Below are 18175 nucleotides of genomic sequence, written 5' to 3' on the forward strand. Positions count from 1 at the left end.
CCATCTTAATTTCACTTTTAAAATCTGTGAATGCCGTGTTCTATTGCTCTTTAAGGTCCTTTCAAAATTGCTTTAAACTGTCTTGAAAGAGCTCATAACCCTGTTTGGAAAAGTGCACAGATTTCCAGGCCATGGTAGGGTCCATTTCTTAATCTGTCGTGGCTGAGTTTCCAGTACTGTCCTTGAGATTAAAGTAACTGCTCAGTTATTTTTCTTTTACTCCTTGAGAGGAGGAGAGCACAACCCTTGATTTGCCAGTAATTATTAGGATGTCCCCAAGCTTTGAGACTCTTAAAATTGCTAAGAAGGGAGGTGGACGGTCAGAGCAGATGGATTATTCCATAATCTTAGCATATGATGTCATCATACCCCCGAACTTCCACTAAAAAAAAAAAAGCAGGTTTTTAGGCCTTAAGATTGTGAAGATACACTTGAAAATGTGTGAGTGATGCCTGACAAAGCCTCAGATGCCAGAAGGGTGGCTTAACAAGCATAAATTTGCCTTAGGTCATGGAGATGTTTTCGTACTTGTGTTCCAAACATGATTCCAGTTAGGGCAAAACTCTGGTTTGTCTCTAGCTAAGTTCTGCTCAGAGTAAACCTATTGAAATTAATGGACACGTTAGTCATACTTCAGTGGGTCTACTCTGGGTAGGACTAGCATTGGATGCAACCCTCTGTCTCTTACCTGTAGGATTAACATGGTGCAGAATGTCCATTTAAAAAGAATGAATGAAATAATAATAAGTACAGAGTCGACACACAGCCCTATATTTAACCAGACAGAGAGAAAGGGAGGCTCTTGCCTATAAGAAGGTCATTTGTAAGCTCAAAGCACGTCTGAGCCAGAGGGCAAAAAATACCTCCTCCTAAGATGTGCCTTTTGCCCTGCAGCAAGGACCAACAGGGGAGGTCTGTGGCTGGAACTGACTGTGCGGTGGCCCTCCGAACTCTTTTCCGTGGGAGTTGGGGGGAAATGAAAGGGGATGGTTTCCAAGGGTGGCGTGAAAAGGATGCTTCAAACCTTCCAATGCCTCATTCTCCCTCCTTCCCTTTCCTGGGTCCTTGCAGCCACCACCTACACAGCTGCCGACATCCAGAGGGCCCTTCTGAAGCAGATCAAAGCCTCCAAGAAGAAAACCATCCTCGTGAAAAGGCCCCAGCAGGAGAACATCAAATTCATGGACTTTGGTGAGTTCCTCCCCCAGGCCAATCCTCATCTGCATTCCCCCCTCCTGCCTTTACCTTCCCTCTCTGCCTGGGTCGTGCTTTTTTCCCTTTCAAAAGATGTCTCCACTTGGCTGCTTTCATGCCCAGAGCCTATCAAAAAGTGCCTACTGGCATATTGTCCCCCCCCCTTCCTTTCCACTTTCGTTTTGAAACACAGGTAAGTTTCTGTGCTGTTGAGTTGTGAGCCACAGAGATTCATCTGGACTCCCCTGTGTGTGGGGATGGGGGGGGTGAGATCTGCCTTTTTCCAGCCTCAAAGCCCTCCTTGGTTCCTTTTGGAAAGACGGGAGCTTTACCACAGTTAATGAGCATGAGATCTCCCCCGCACTTTTGATCCTCTGCTGTGTCCCCAGCAAAAGCGCCGAGGAACAATGTTCGCATTGCAATTGATGGGCTCTCTTAATGCAGAAAGAAGTGCTTGATATGTAAAAAGCGCCCTTTGCAATCTGAGAGCTGGGACTGTTTCAGGTGTGACGATACCTGCAGATTGCAAGATGCGTTTTTGAGCACGAATGCTCAGGCCCAGGTGTGGCGACAAGGGTTGGCAAACAGCCTGATGCTTTGTGTTGAACATCCCCCCAAAAGAAAATCAGAGTCAGCAAAAGAGAATTTTTGCTTTTCCTCGCCCAAGTTGAGATCATTCATGTTGCCTTTCCTGGAGGTCTCCGAAAGCTTGGTGCTAGCAACGTATAGCAACATAGAAAGCAATCTTATCTGGAGTCAGACCATTGCTCCCTTCAACTCAGCATTGCCTGCGCTGACTTGGTACTGTCTCCCCCGGAGTTCAGGCAGGGATCTCTCCCAGCCCTACATGGAGATGCCAGGGATTGAACTTGGGACCTTCTGCATTCAAAGCAAGTGCTCTACCACTGAGCCACAGCCTTTTGAGAGCCAGTGTGTAGTGGTTAAGAGTCGTAGAGTCGTAATCTGGGGAACCAGGTTTGTGTCTCCGCTCCTCCACATGCAGCTGCTGGGTGACCTTGGGCTAGTCACACTTCTCTGAAGTCTCTCAGCCCCACTCACCTCACAGAGTGTTTGTTGTGGGGGAGGAAGGGAAAGGAGAATGTTAGCCGCTTTGAGACTCCTTCGGGTAGTGATAAAGTGGGATATCAAATCCAAACTCTCCTTCTTTCCCCAGAAGAAAGGGACCTCTTTAAGCAGTGCCCCCCAAACTCACTTCTCCTTTATTGGCTTTCCCTAGACTGGATCCCCCAGCTTTTCACCACAACGACCACCACCACGACGGCCAGCACCATGGCACCGGCTGCCGCCACCACCCGCCACTTCACCACCACCGCTGTTCCCCGGGCCCTGTACCCAGGGAGGTCCAATGGTAAAGCAACCGGGGCAGTCACCACCAAAAGACCTGTCACCACCGCTCCAGCCACCACCGCCAGGAAGAAGCCCATGCGCCTGACCCCAACCCCAAAGAAGCCGGCACGGCCCTGCGATTCCCACCCCTGCCTGCACGGCGGCACCTGTGAGGATGATGGCCGGGAATTCACCTGCAGTTGCCCGGCTGGAAAAGGAGGGGCAGTTTGTGAAAAATGTAAGTGTCTTGGTGAGGTGGTACTGTGTTTGTTGGGGGGGGACGGGACACACAGCGGAGCCCTTTTAAAATAGCCTAGCAGATACGGTTGCCTGCAGTATGTGATTATGCAAAAAAAAGGAGTGGTACCAGGTTTGAAAAAAATTGACTGCCCAAAGCTAGTGAGAAGTACAGTGGTACCTCAGGTTAAGTACTTAATTCGTTCTGGAGGTCCGTTCTTAACCTGAAACTGTTCTTAACCTGAAGCACCGCTTTAGCTAATGGGGCCTCCTTCTGCTGCCGCACTGCCGGAGCCCGATTTCTGTTCTTATCCTGAAGCAAAGTTCTTAACCCGAGGTACTATTTCTGGGTTAGCGGAGTGTGTAACCTGAAGCGTATGTAACCCGAGGTACCACTGTAGCAGAGGATAAGCCTCACACCTCTGTTTGCCCAGGGAGCAGGCCAGCATTTTGAAAACGTCTTTTGTCTCAGCGCAGCAAGGCAAGTGAATCTGCAAGTCTCAAGGGCATTTGCTATAGCCTTGTCAGTTGCAGATCATTGCTGCGCCCTTGCTTGAATTGAAATGGGATGCTTTCTATCTCAAATATCAAAGACTCCAGATATATAATAAGGTTTTTGTGCTGTTTCTTTTCTCCCATTCTGCTTGCCTTTTTTTAATAATAAAAAAAACGCTTCACCTTTTACACTCTACCATCTCTGCCTGCCCTCTGCAGCGATCAGGTACTTCATCCCCAGTTTTGGAGGAAAATCCTACCTGGCCTTCAAAATGATGAAGGCGTACCACACCGTGCGCATTGCCATGGAGTTCCGGGCTTCTGACCTCAGCGGGCTGCTCTTGTACAATGGGCAGAACCGCGGCAAGGATTTCATCTCCCTGGCGCTGGTCAACGGCTTTGTGGAGCTCAGGTGAGTGGGCTTTGTTGTGGCTCAGGGACCACGCCAGCTGCAGGAACAGAGGGGAGGCTGAGAGAGACAACTTATCAGAAGAGCCCCAGCTGTGCCAGAGCAAAGCCCCACCTAGTCCAGCATTTCCCAGAGTGCTCAGCAACAGACCTATAGCAGGTGTGGGGAACCTCAGGCCTGGGGGCAGTATGGTCCTCTCCATGTAGCCCTTGGAGAGTTTGGAGCTGGGGGCATCTAAACATCAATCAGGGTGCACTGGGGCACCTTAAAGTGTGTCCTTCCTCAATCTGGGCATCTTTCCAGGTGGCGGTGTCAAGAATTGGTGGGAAGTGCTATATCATACAGTAGAGGGTACCAACCTTTCATGACCCAAGGGCCACATTTGTCCTAGATCAATTCTCTGAGGGCTGTCAAACAGCAGTGGGGGGGGGGACTTCATACAACACATATGCACACTTACCTGAGTTGATCCATGCAAATCAGCTGCAGAGAAGAGTTGGGTGCTGAGCTTGGTGGGGGGTGGGGCTGCATCCATTGCTAGCCCTACTCAGAGTAGACCCATTGAAAGTTATGGACATGACTAACTCAGGTCTGTTAATTTCAACGGGCCTACTCTTGAGTGAACCTTGGTTGGATACAATGCTTTTTCTTTTCTTTGTGCCACTGCCACCCAAACTGGTGGGCCGTAAAAGTCCGCCTGAAGGACTGGATCAGGCCTCTTGGGCAGAGGGTTAGCCACCCGATTTGCACAGGGTTTGTCCACCAACCACCACATTACACTGTAGGTGGCATAGTCCTCTTCCTAGGAAGTCTCCCTTCCTCCCACGTTGGTTCTGAGAGGTTGCTGATAAAATATAGCCCCCTGATTCAGCGTGGGATGCAGAAAGGCTGCTGCTAAAGTATTCCCCATGTTATCCTCTGTGCTCTCATTCTCTCAAAAACTCTGCATCCTTTTGTGCCTTCCCTTCTCCAGCAGCATTGGCTAAAGTAAAACTCTCCCCTCCACTCCTCTGCTTGCTGTTTTCCAGGTTCAACACGGGCTCTGGGACAGGCATCATCACCAGCAGAGTGCCCGTCGAGCCTGGCAGATGGCACCAGCTGGTTGTCAACCGCAATCGAAGGAACGGCATGCTCTCCGTGGACGGGGAGCCACATGTCAACGGTGAGAGCCCCAGCGGCACGGATGGGCTGAATCTCGACACGGATCTCTTTGTTGGAGGAGCCCCAGAAGATCAAATAGCAGCGTAAGTAGTGCGTGGGCGGGTGTGGAATCTTCCTAATTTGTTGCAGGGTTTTTCTAGAACCCCATGACAAGTAGAAGTTGGATATTTTTGTCTTTGTGGGGAAAAGCGCTGATTAAAAAGAAAGAACCTCCCTGCAAGTAGAAAAGTAGTGCAGCAGGTGGGAGAGGCAGTTTGAACCCTTCTCTCTAACATGCTATTTTAGTAATTGCTACTGCTGTTGTTGTTAATTACATTTGTATTCCACCCTTCATCCGTAGATCTCAGGGCGGCTCACAACTTAAAATTACAGTATAAAAAACACAACATACATAACAAAAGTAAGAACAAAAACAAAACCACCCCTTCTATAATTGGACGAGGAATCAAAATCAGTCAATCCAAGTTTCCTTACATACCTCACTTCCTGAGTCTCATTCTGCACTGTTTATGCCTAGAAGATACATCAATATTCCATAACAATGGCGCCGGTTATAAAAATGGATCATCAAAACTGGCAGAACTGCAGGAACAAACGATTCAAATAAGCAACTCAACAAGGGCTGGCGTTCTAAGAACAATGCCTTATAGAAGAACTAACAATGATAGAATGATGACACCCGCGAAGAGCAAGTCGCAATCTGCTTCTCCATGCTGGCAAAAAAAGGAGAAGATGCACAGCATCAGCAACAAAAACAAATACAGATTAAATTTCAATGTCAGTGTTAAGACAGGTGCAGTGACAACGTTAAAATGCACAGCTGAAAGCTGAAATTGAAAAACGGAATCTCTGATTTAGCCCACGTCCGGGAGGATGACTAGGACAGCTCACCATAATGCCAAACCAGGATTCTGCCACCTTATTCTGCTACACGTGTAGACCAGGATTTTAGGCTATAAGCATCTGAGATTGGCAGTAAGGGTATCCTGAGCAGACACTGAGGTCATACATTTAAAGCATTAGGATACCACTTCAAGCATCCATGGCTTTGCCCAAAGAAATCTGGGAGCTGTAATTCTTTGAAGATGCTGAAAGCTGGTAGGAGGCCCCTGTTCCACTCACAGTGCTACAATTCCCAGAGTTCTCTGGGAAGAGGCGTTGACTGTTAAGCTGCCCTGGGAATCGTTAAAAGCCTCTGAGATTGACTGTTGAACCTCTCTGAGTGCAAACCACTCGCCCCACTCTGAAAAAGAGCCTTAATAGTTATTTTTCTCCGAAATATAATGTATACACTGTCCGGCGAATCTTTCCCTGCAGCATAGGGAAGGGCCATTGCTTAGTGGGAGAGCAGGCGCTTTGCATGCAGAAGGTCCCAGGTTTGGAGCTGGGACCCTGGAGTGCCACTGCCAGTCCGTGCAGGCAGTACTGAGCTAGGTGGGCCAGTGCTCTGACTATGGTATAAGGCAGCTTCCTGTGAAACTCTGGAGAGCCACTGCCAGTCAGTGGAGACCAACCTTCCCCAGCCTGGTGTCCTCCCGATGTTTTGTTTTTGTTTTTTAAAGTAATATTTATTAAGAGTTTAAAGATTACAAAAAGAAGAAAAAGAGTTAAACAAAGCAAAACAATACAATACAATGCAAAGAAAACAAAAACACTGCTTATCTTAACAAAACAAAAACAAGAACAGAAACAATTAAAAACACATCCAATATTTCCATATCTTGTCTTTCATTTACTTGTTTCAACGACCTCCTCACACCTCCCTTTTTTGTATTCCAGTTCAGTTAGCTATTTCAGCAAATCCTTTCCATCTTTCTCATTTTTTGTCCTATAATTTATCTTAACCCAATCTAACCTTGTTTTTTCCCCTTTGGCCCATTAAACAATCTATTCTTACTTAATTCTTTATAACATTCCTACTAAAGCCATATAGCTTCATTCCAACATCCTTCTAACATTCATTAATTTTACAATGTTTCTGTAAATAGTCTTTAAATTTTTTCCAATCTTCTTCCACCGACTCTTCTCCCTGGTCTCGGATGTTTTGAACTACAACTCCCTTCAGCCCTCGCTAGCTGAGACCGATGGGAATTGTATTTCCGGGATGTGTGGACTGGGGAGCACCAGATTGGGGGAGGCTGCTGTAGACTTTCCTGAGCTAGTAATTCTTTTGTCCCTATAAGATGCCAGAGATTGACCCTGGACCTTCCAGAGTTATAGCATGTGCCTTGGTCCCTCCCCCACATATCCCTCCTGGACATGGGATTTCACTGTAGCTGCCCTTCCAGCATTGCCCATCCAGCCACCCCTCCTGAACTTCGGCCTTGTTCTTCTGCCTTCCTCTCAGGGTGGCAGAGCGCACATCAGTCACAACTGGCCTGAAGGGCTGCATCCGCCTGCTGGACGTCAACAACCAGATGTACGACCTGAGGGAGAAGGGCAGCGACGTGCTGTACGGCAGCGGAGTGGGCGAGTGTGGCAACAACCCCTGCCACCCCAACCCCTGCCACCACGGCGGCCTCTGCCATGTCAAAGAAGCGGAGATGTTCCACTGCGAGTGCCTCAACGGTTACACAGGTTGGCCTAGCAGGGTGTGGAACGGGAAGGGAGTTGCCTGGACCCTTTTGCCTCTCATAGGCTCGTTTTCTTTGTGCAAGGTGTGGTGGGGAGGGTGACCTGAACCTTTCTGCTTGACATGATAGCTTTCCGGGTGCAGAGTTGTTACTTACCCGCCCTGAGGCCCAAGAGCAGGTTGTGGCAATTTAAGCAGGGGTCAGCAAACTTTTTCAGCAGGGGGCTGGTCCACTGTCCCTCAGACCTTGTTGGGGGCTGGACTATATGGGGGTGGGGGGAATGAACAAATTCCTATGCCCCACAAATAACCCTGAGATGCATTTTAAATAAAAGGACACACTCTACTCATGTAAAAACGCACTTATTTCCGGACCGTCCGCGGGCCAGATTTAGAAGGCGATTGGGCCGCATCTTAACAGTCACAAAAATAAGGCAGTTCTTAAAATATGTACCTCAAAAGGCGATGTAAAGAAGTGTGTCTTCGGCATTCTCCGAAAGGCGCCAGGTGCATCTCTGTGGGAAGAGCGTTCCACAGCCTAGGGGCTGCCACAGAGAAGGCCCTATCCTGGTCCGCCATGCTCACTGAGCCTCAGAGGGTGGAGGAACTACCATGAGGGCCTCCTCTGCTGATCTCAGCCTTGAGGAGGGTCTGTAGGGAAGGATACCATCTTTCTGAGTTGCAGAGTGGTGAGGATAACAGCCAAAATCTTTCTCCCTCACATGCTGGCTTTCTATAAATGATGTTATATATTTGTATATAAGAGAAAACCCCAAACCAGCTAACAGGAACATACCAGGATAAACACAATTGTATCGAAACAACACGGCTGCTGACTTAGCTGACCTTTCTCTCCTCTTCCTTCAGGGCCAACCTGTGCTGACGAGAGGAACCCCTGTGACCCCAACCCATGCCACATCTCTGCCACCTGCTTGGTGCTGCCAGAAGGGGGCGCCAAGTGTGAATGCCCCATGGGGCGGGAGGGAGAGTTCTGTCAGACAGGTAAGTGGTGCTTTGTCTGATACACATTGGTTGGTGTGGAGTGAAAAACACTGCAGGGCTGAGATATGGTTAGAGAGAGAACACTTTTAGATAGGCGTTTAACATAGGTCAAATTGGACAAATGCAATGAAATACAGGACCAATCAAACATAAAATTAACTTTGTTCAAGTGATTATTCTTTGGATCACCTACATTTATGTGCGTTCCTCTTTCAGCATGCTAAAATCAGTATATATTTGACAAGCAACCTGTATATAATTTTAACAACATTTTGTGTGTTTCCACCTTGTTTCCACCCCCTCCCTATAACATTTATTAATGTTGCATCCAATGCCAATCAGTCTCACAGTGGATCCAGTGAAATTAATAAACTTAGCTAACTTAGGACCCTTAATTTCAGTGGGTCTATCCTGAGTGAAAGTTAGCTGGGTAAGAAGTGTGCATGCTGTTGAGTTGTCATGTATTAAAATATTCCAGATTCCAGTGAAAGCTTTGAAATTGTTTTGATACAACATCTAAAATGCTGCTGTATTATACCCACTTACCTGTCAGTGACTGCCCATGAACTCAATGGGAACTACTAATGTGCAGACATCGACAGGAGGTTCTGAAAGGCTGCAATCCTGAGTACACTTGCTAGGGAGTAGATCCCATTTAGTTGGGTTAAGTGTAGATACAGGATTTCCCTGTAAGTGCACTTGCATGAATTTCACTTTCCCGCTTAATATTTAAGTTCAACTACTTTCGACTACTGGCAAAAAAAAATTCAGATATTTATGCAAGCATGTGGCGTGCCTTGTTTGTTTTTGTTTGTTTGTTTCTTTACTAAATGTAAGTTAGATAAGCATGCTAAATCAGCATCAACTTAGGGCAGAAAATTTTGTGGTTCAAATTTCTTCAGAAAACTCACATTGTTGCTACTTACACTGGGGTGGGAGGCAGCAGTTGAGGCTGCAAGCCTTTACTCCAGGGATGGTGAACTTACAGCCCTCCAGGTGTTCTCTCAACAGCCCTGGCCAGCATGACCACTTACTTGGGTATAAGCTTCATTGGGACTTACCCAGTGGGACTTAAATTTGAGTGGAGGTGTATAGGATTGAGCTGTCAGCGTCCCTCTCTCTCTGTCTGGGACCATCCCCGCTGGCCACTTAATCTGACGTTTCTGCTGTTTGTTCCCTCCATTTCCCCCTCTCCTTTAGTCACAGAGCTGGACCAGACAGTTCCCTTCCTGCCAGAATTTAATGGGTTCTCCTACCTAGAGCTGAACGGTCTCCAAGCCTTCGTGCCAGAGCTGCAGTAAGTTCTGTTCCCTCTGCTTTCTCACCTCCCTTTCACCTGTGCAAAAGTGATTCAGTTTAATGGGGCATACATATCCCACTTCTGACACCAAATAAAGCAAGAGAAGGGGGGCTACCCTTATGCTATTCATATAATCAGTTATCAGTAATCAATATATTCACATATGCTCACACATAACAGGGCTTACAGTGATTTTATAAATCCATTTGAATCAAGAAAAGCTTTTTGCCTAAGCTAACTGCAAACTGCTTGGAACCGCAAGTCCAGAACCGACCTTTCACCTAGTAACATCCTTGCACCCTAGAGGAAAGGGGAAGCCATGAATCAGAAGGCGCTGGTACAAATCACCCCCTCAAATGCAGGCTAAAATGGTCCACAAAACAGGAAGGGCCAAACCACAAAAACTCCCTACCTGAAGTAGAATGCATAGGGGGAGGTAGCGCCAGGAGATTCCCTCCCTGAGTCTCATTTTCCTGTTCTGTCAGAACTAGGGAAAAGGTCAGACTGTGCATCATTGTACAGACAATGGAAAGCAGAAGTTGGGAGTGAACTCTGCGTACGGCCAGGAGCATGGCAAGATGCGCTAATTGGTTATTTTTTGCTGGCGTTCGTGACTGTCTCACGATTGTCTCATGATCTGTGATTTGCTCAGGTATATAACCTCAGGACTTGTATGCTTCGGGGTCCCAGTCTTTTGGAAAGGATTCCAACTGGGTCCATTATTGCTCAGCAATAAAACCTCACCTTCTTTTTCTCCAAATTGCTGTGTCTGTCTTATCCTTGTTTCACCCTAAGTGGGTACTACTATATTTCACGTGCTACAATGGGAGCATTTGAAACTTGCCTTATACCAAGTCAGACCATTAACTAGCAGCCGCTCTCCGGGGTTTCACAGAGGGAGTCTTTCCTATCCCTCTCCAGAGATGTCAGGGTTCAAACTTGCCCTTGGCCTCTCCTGCATGAAAAAACCTCTGTTTTTTGCTGCTGTTTAAAGTCACATCTCCACCCACCCACTCCAGCAGTATTCATAGGAAGCTGCCTCAGGCCGGGTGAGATTATTTGTCCGTCTAACCCAGTATTGACCGATAGCAGCAGCTGCCCAGGATCTCAAAGATCATAGGTAGAATATATTGGGACGTCGGAGGTGAGATATCAATTGCTGTCTTATTCTCAACTGCTGTTTCTACACCTTAACCTTGAGTATTGCAAGAGAATTTGGCTGCATACACACCATACATTTAAACCATGTCTCTCCCCACAAGGCTCATGAGAACTGTAGCTTAACCCTCACAGAACTGCAATTCACACCTCCCTTACCAAATGACATTTCCATGGATTCTTTGGTGGAAGCCATGTGCTTTAAACGTAAGGCGTGTATTCAACCCAAGTCACTTGTGAGGTCTTCAGAGACACCTGGTTAGGAACACAAGGACGTATTGTGGGTGGTAAGCATTAGTGAGGCTCCTGCTGCCCTTCTTTCTATGGGGAGAAAGACCTGAAAGTTGAGACTTGGGTTTATGCTTTTCCTCAGGGAGAAGATGGCCATGGAAGTCGTGTTCCTAGCGAAGAACCCAAGCGGCATGATCTTCTACAATGGGCAGAAGACAGACGGCAAAGGGGATTTCATCTCCCTGGCTCTTCATGATGGCTACCTGGAATATAGATACGACCTGGGCAAAGGAGCAGCTGTAATCAAGTACGATCAACTTCCTTCTGGGGGTAGGGGTAAGGGGGGGGTGGAGAGACATGTAGCAGTAGTAGTTGTTGTTGATTACTCACCCTTCATTCTAAGGTCCTGGGGCAAGTTATAATAATTAAATCAAAAGATTAAAAACAATCTAAAACAACATATAATCACAGAAACAATGTGGGTCTTAAAAATATACACCTCAAATGTCAAAAGATGGACAAATGTAGGGCAGGTTTAGGTGAGGTTAACTCTATGTTGTGTGCATTTGATCACATTGCGAAAATGTATTTATTTGTATATCATTACCTCTTAAGTGGTTTGCAGATAGAGAAATAGATAGATGGAAAGATAGCTCTCTCTCTCACACACACACACACACCGGGGTGTGTGTGTGTGTGTGTGAGAGAGAGAGAGAGAGAGAGAGAGAGAGAGAGAGAGACAGACAGACAGACAGACAGACAGACAGACAGACAGACAGAACGGGTATTTAAAAACACACTGAAATGAATTAAAAATCAACAGTAAGCAAAAAAGTGATTAAAACACATTCCATCGTTCTACAGGTCTGGGTAGGCTTGCCTAAAACACAAAACAAACATGGAATCCCATGCTCATTCTTTCAGTGGTTGTTAACCCTGGGTTATAATATCCTCTAGGAGCAGAATCCTGTGCAGGTTTGCTTAAAAGTAAGTCTCACTGTAGTCGGAGGGGCTAACTCCAAGGCAAGTGTGCCTAGAACTGCGTCTTCAATCAGACCTGAGTAAACAAACTTTCTTTTCTCCTCCCCCCTCCCTTTTTTCCTCTCTCTCTCTCTCTCTCTCTCTCTCTCTCTCTCTCTCTCTCTGTCATACACTTCCCCGTCCTTTCTAGGAGCAAGGAACCAATCCCGTTAAACACCTGGATCAGTGTATCACTAGAGAGGAATGCACGCAAAGGGGTGATGAGGATCAATAACGGCGAACGGATCATGGGAGAGTCTCCGGTAAGTGGGTGAGCCCTAAGCGTTAGTCCAAGGGGCTGAAGTGGTTTGTGGCAGCCCCTCTGACCTGGCTGAGCATCCAGAAGCCAGCAATCAGCGGTGTTCTCCCTTCAGTTCAGACGAGGGGCGTAAGATTGTCCACACACAAATCAGTTTGGGGTTCCAAATGGTTACTAGAGGGACAGGGAACCTGTGGCCCCTCCAGATGGTGTTGCCCTGGCCCAGTGGTCAGGGATGATGGGAGCTGCAGTCTGGCAACATTTGGGTTCCCTGTCCCTAGCTTTAGAAGACATCAAAGAATAATTCCATCCTGATATGTCTGGACTCCAGCTTCCAACAGCGCTGGTCAGGGATGATGGGAGTCATAGACCTGCAACCTCTGTTTTTAACACATTGGGGTTGTGTGATGTGAAGCAGACCCCAACATCTAGCCCAGCATTCTGTCTCCCAACAGCATCCAGCTAGAAATTGTCACAAGCAGGAGACGATGGCAACAGCACTTCAACATTTCCTCCCTACTGTATTCTTATTTAGACGTGAACAAGGTGGCTTCATAGCTGTCACAATCTATAGATCACTCCTCCATGAATTTGTTTGATCCCTCCTTTGAAGCTAGCTAAACCAGTAGTCATTATCAGCACATGGCATAAGTAAATTACATCATGAGAGGGGACATTTTCTCTTGCCCATCCGTAATCTACTGACCGTTCATTTCACTGGTTGACTCCTGACGTCTGGTGAGAGAACCTGTGAACCAATCATAAATATATATAACTGAATCATGTCCTGCCGCTTCCCATCTTCACTCAATCCCTCCCAAAAATTGTAAGTTTTCCATGTAAGAAAGATCCTCTCATGCTTTCATCATTTTGGTCGCCTCCTTTATGCCACCTGCACTCAATCTCAATTTTCTCCCTACTCATCTGAAATCACTAGTGCTGTTTGCATCTCTCCGTTCAGCTAAGTATTTCCAGCTGTCTGGCACACCCACTCCGCATACTAAGCACATGCCCTGGAACCTTCCCAGAATCCTCTGCGGTATGCAAGAAGAATTTGTAATGAAAAAAGTCCCCTGTACATAAGGTGGTTTTTGTTGTTGTCGTCATTAAACAGACCAAGGTATACACCCTGCCCATTTCTACTTTCAAAACACCAGCCTTTGACCCCTGTCTCCAAGCTTAGCCTAGTTATCTGAAACACAATGGTTTCTCCCCACCCTTCCTTTTAATTCTGGGAAGGAAACACACCTCCAAAAGGGGAAGCTGCAGAATAAAACCGTGCAGAACAGCAAACCGATAGGCCTGTGGCTTGTGTCTGATCTTTTACACATGCTCCTTTTTCTCCTCTTCCCAGCTTTAAAGCTTCCTTTTTTGAAAGAGCTGCTGCCTCGTGTCTTATCAGAGCTGCACCTGCTCCTTCCCTGTGCCCCCTGCTCTGCTCTGTACCTTTTACTCTACCAACGGCCCGCTAACCAGGGGACAGGGTTGCCGCTTGTATCTTGTGTGACTCTTTTCTGCCTGGTGATGTTATTGCACTGATCTTTTCTTTTGTCTCTTTCTCTCTCCGTCTTTCTTTTTGATTTTTGTTTGTGTTTCTTCCTTCTCCCCCACCCACCCCTTTCTCCTCCCTGCTGTCTGGATTTCAGAAATCCCGTAAGGTAAAGATAAGTATGACGGTCCTCATTACCATCTCACCCGACACTGGCTCATCCCTCCGCCCAAACCCTGTCTCTCTCTTCACTTCTCCATCCAGCCGCCAGTAATTTATCATCGCCTGCCTGCCTGTTCTTCCATCTTACAAAAATCACCTGTTGGTTTTTCATTTTGTTAGAATAGCTTCTTCTCCTCCTCCTCCTCCTCCTCGCTTTTTTATTTTTAAGGAGTCATTAAGTTCATTAAATATTTTGTTTGTTTGTTTCTCCTCTCCACTCACCCCCTCACCCTACATTTCCCCCAGAAAGTTTGGCCATTTCTCCATTTTTTAATATTATTGTGCATTAGATTTAGCCTTTTTAATGCATCCAGAGGTGGCTTTGATGCCATGACTCACAATGGGGACAGTAGGAACCTGGAAGGAAAGGGCTGGGAGGTGGGTGCCTTTCACCTGTGGCTTCATGTCTGAGTCCCCCTCTGCGTGATATATATGGATCCTGGGGCCGTAGTTCATTAAGGGCGCTGAGAGTTGCTCAGAGACCACAATTCCCCTCACAGAGCTACAATTCCCAGAGTTTCCTGAGAAGAGGAATTGATTGCCAAACTGCTGTGGGAGGGGAATTGAGAACTGGCTTGGAGGAGAGTTCCAGGGGCCAGGTAGAGAGGCCTGGGGAGCCACATTTGGCCTCCAGGCCTGAGCTTGCCCAGCTCTGGTTCTTGCTTCCTTCTCTGTCCCAGGACGGAGAGGGATATGAGTTACAAACTTTCTCACTGTGTTTTTCTTTCCCCTTCTCCCCACCCATCCAGCTTCCTCACACCTCCCTTAACCTGAAAGAACCCCTCTACGTTGGGGGAGCACCCGACTTCAGCAAGCTCGCCCGTGCTGCGGCCATTTCCACCAGCTTTGATGGCGCCATCCAGAGGGTGAGGCATATATGATCTCTGTCAATCAGTAGTGCTCCTCATGGGATGAGATCAGGGCTACGTAGTTTGTGTTTGAGGCCACTTGTGGCATGTGTGCTTCATTTAATAAGATATTATTGTACCTCACGGATAAGGAAACCTTTTTTTGAGCCCGAGGACCACATTCCCTTCTGAACAACTTTCATAGGGCCACATGCCAGAGGCAAAAGTGGGTGGAGCAATGAATGTAATTTATATGTTCAGGAAAGCTAATTTCTACCCACACTCACACACACCCCTCTCTGTTCTCCATCCGGGCAAGCATAAGGCATTAGCGTAGCTCAAGGACACATCCCAGCCGGGCAAAAACACTCAGGGAGGGTGTGAAGCAGAGTTGGTGCAGGGGTGTGCCCTGGGGAGAGTCTCAAATGCCAGACAGAGACCTGGGGCGGGGGGCCCCTGAGACTCCCCACCCTTGTTGTGTGTCAAAAAAGTTATGGTTTCACAGTGAAATCTCCTAAACACCTGTAGGAGGATCTCTGGCTCTATTGCCTGGTGGAAAATGCTCACAATCCATTTTTACTAGAGATACCATCCATTAAAAATAAACACCTTTTTTCATGTCCTTGGGGGCTCATTTGCAGGACCTGACAGTCTTCCTTGCCCTCCTCTGAACCCTTTCCAAGAAGAGCATAAACCAATTGGAGCAGGTTCACAGGAGGGCAACAAAGATGGGCAGAATTATGGAAAGTAAGTCCTGCGAGAAATAGTTTAAAGAAACGGGATCTCCTTAACTTGGAGAAGAGAAGATTAAGGGGAGACATTATTGCACTCTCTGAATTGACCTCTAAGGCCTATTCTGTCTCTGCGGTGCTAAGACTTGGTTAACCTGCACATGTGTCCAAAGCCTAAAAGGATGCCTAAAAGACTGTCCCAACTCTTATATATCCAACCCATCACTGTGCTCTGCAGGAGGGGGACCCCTGCAGACACCATCTCATCAGAAGGTCTAATCCATATTTGGTACAAGCCAGCCCTTCAGGTTGGAGGCACCTACCTCCCTCCCATTTGGACATGTTAGACAGACACAGCATCTGTTGTCTTTATCGGGGCTACTGAAGACCTTCGTTTCTCAGCAAGCCTTTTAAAAGGGAGATTCACACCCCAGTCTGCATTGGACCAGAAACTCTTCGCAAATATCCTTTTATTGTTAGATTGCTGCAAGATGTGGGAAGTGAATCATAAACGAAACAAAGTAATAAGCCTGCAAAAATTACTGGGTTTTCTCATTCTCTGGCAAGGTGTCCCTGGCTTTTAATTTAAAAATAAAATAAAACCCACCCTGATTCTTTTGTTTCTTCTTTTTTCCTCCCCATCCGCTCAGATTTCTATAAAAGGCGTCCCAATTCTGAAAGAAGAGAACATCCGTGGTGCTGTCGAGATCTCTTCCTTCCGCTCCCATCCGTGCATCCAGAAGCCCAGCCCTTGCCAGAATGGGGGGATGTGTAATCCTCGCATGGAAAGCTACGAGTGCACATGCCAGAGGGGCTCCTTCGGGGTGCACTGCGAGAAAGGTGCGGCTCTCTCACTCATGCTAGAAGTTGCCGGTGAAGACCAGAAAAACGCTGCTTAACAGAAAGTAGAATAGTTGGATGTCATCCTAGAGTCGTACCTTGGTTCTCAAATGCATTGCGACTCAAACATTTTGGCTCCCAAATGCCACAAACCTGGAAGTGAGTGTTCTGGTTTGCGAACGTTCTTTGGAACCTGAATGTCCGATGCGGCTTCCACGGCTTCCGATTGAGTGCAGGAAGCTCCTGCAGCCAATCGGAAGCCACGCCTTGGTTCTCAAACGTTTTCGGAAGTCGAACGGATATCCGGAACGGATTCTGTTCGAGAACCAAGGTACGACTGTAATTTCTTTGACAGATGGAAAATCAGAAGCCGTTTTTCCTCTCTTTCCTTTCCTTTCTTTTTTTCTTCTTTGTGTCCTCTGCTCTGGGCCGTTATTGGGGTCCGAGGATTACACACACATGAAGGTGGTGGATGGTTCTTGGAAGAACCCTGAGTGAGAGGCAGGGAAGTGAAGATCTCCCAGATTAAGAGACTGGGAAGGGGAAAGGAAGCTCCCAGGTGAGAGCTGGGAGAGTCTACCACTTTCTGTGAGTGACAAGGGTTAAGAGCTACTTTTGATAGAGGATTCTGTGCCCCCCCCTTTTGCTCTGTTTGTTTGTATTTAGATTAGTTTCTTTTGTCTTTTACTGTATTATGAAAAAAGCTTTAATAAAATCTTAGTAGAAGCAGCAGCAGTTGCCAGTGGGAGTCATTCAGTGGAGCTGAATGTTGGTCGATCATAACCAATCTGCCTTCTTCTTCTTCTTCCTCCCCCAGTCATCACTGAGAAGGCGGCAGGAGACGCGGAGGCCATTGCTTTCGATGGCAGGACCTACATAGAATACCACAATGCTGTGACCAAAAGGTAATGCCTTTTCTTTGGACTAACAAAGCGGGGGTAGAAAAGCAAGCCTGTTGGCAGGAACTGAACTCAGAGCTTAACAATTAACCGTCTGAACTGGAGGAGTGGGGAAGAACCCCAGGGTCTTCTACAGTGGAGTCAGAGGGTGGCAGCGCCACATCCTCAGGCCAGGGAGGAGTGGGGCACTGGCCCTACAGGTTCTTCTGGCAGCAGTGCCTCTGTGTGCCCTTCAGGTTCATCCATCATCTGATGGAAGAGGAATCTGACTACTGGTCCCTGATAGTTCTTTATCCCCAGCATTACATGGAAGTTTCATTCAGCTGTGACAGAAGAAAGCAGCACAATAAGATCCCCTCCTAATCCCAGCCCTCCTGTCTGCCCACCTTCGTGTGTGTGTATTCTCTTGTCTCATGAATAACATTTTTGTATGTCTTTAATCTTGGCTCCTGTACCACACATCTCTGCAACCCATTCTGGGGCAGGGGCTTCTTTTATGTGTGTTTATTCTGTGTGTAGGCGTTGCTCAGATGCTCTGGGCGTTGGACCCATCTCTTCCCCACCTCTGGTTTTTGGTCACCCCTTTGGAGACTGCGATGGGTTGTATCCAACTAAGTTTTACTCCAGCCGCTGAACTTAATGGGCCTATGCTCCCCGTGCCCATGGATAGTGTGGTGGCACCTACCCTTTAAAATTCCCTCCTCTTAAATATGAGACAGGTGTCGTTTCTGTTGCCTTTTGGGCACCTATGAAAGACCTTC

The 18175-nt window shown here is 47.2% G+C and overlaps 1 protein-coding gene across 6 annotated transcripts in view; it reads left to right on the forward strand.

Annotated features, from left to right (window-relative positions):
* The window catches only part of AGRN (agrin), a 257944-nt gene that overhangs the window by 226191 nt on the left and 13578 nt on the right, over positions 1-18175 (forward strand). For all 6 annotated transcript variants that reach the window (XM_083628357.1, XM_083628359.1, XM_083628358.1 and 3 more), the window contains 12 exons: positions 1072-1191; positions 2432-2779; positions 3493-3685; positions 4711-4926; positions 7191-7420; positions 8283-8417; positions 9618-9714; positions 11249-11413; positions 12278-12389; positions 14846-14962; positions 16326-16515; positions 17333-17420. In XM_083628357.1, the coding sequence (XP_083484483.1) occupies positions 1072-1191; positions 2432-2779; positions 3493-3685; positions 4711-4926; positions 7191-7420; positions 8283-8417; positions 9618-9714; positions 11249-11413; positions 12278-12389; positions 14846-14962; positions 16326-16515; positions 17333-17420 (2011 nt within the window). The remainder of the gene's footprint in view (positions 1-1071; positions 1192-2431; positions 2780-3492; positions 3686-4710; positions 4927-7190; positions 7421-8282; positions 8418-9617; positions 9715-11248; positions 11414-12277; positions 12390-14845; positions 14963-16325; positions 16516-17332; positions 17421-18175) is intronic.

The sequence above is a fragment of the Podarcis filfolensis genome (assembly GCF_964270895.1).
Source record: "Podarcis filfolensis genome assembly, chromosome: 8".
NCBI classification, from domain to species: domain Eukaryota; kingdom Metazoa; phylum Chordata; class Lepidosauria; order Squamata; family Lacertidae; genus Podarcis; species Podarcis filfolensis.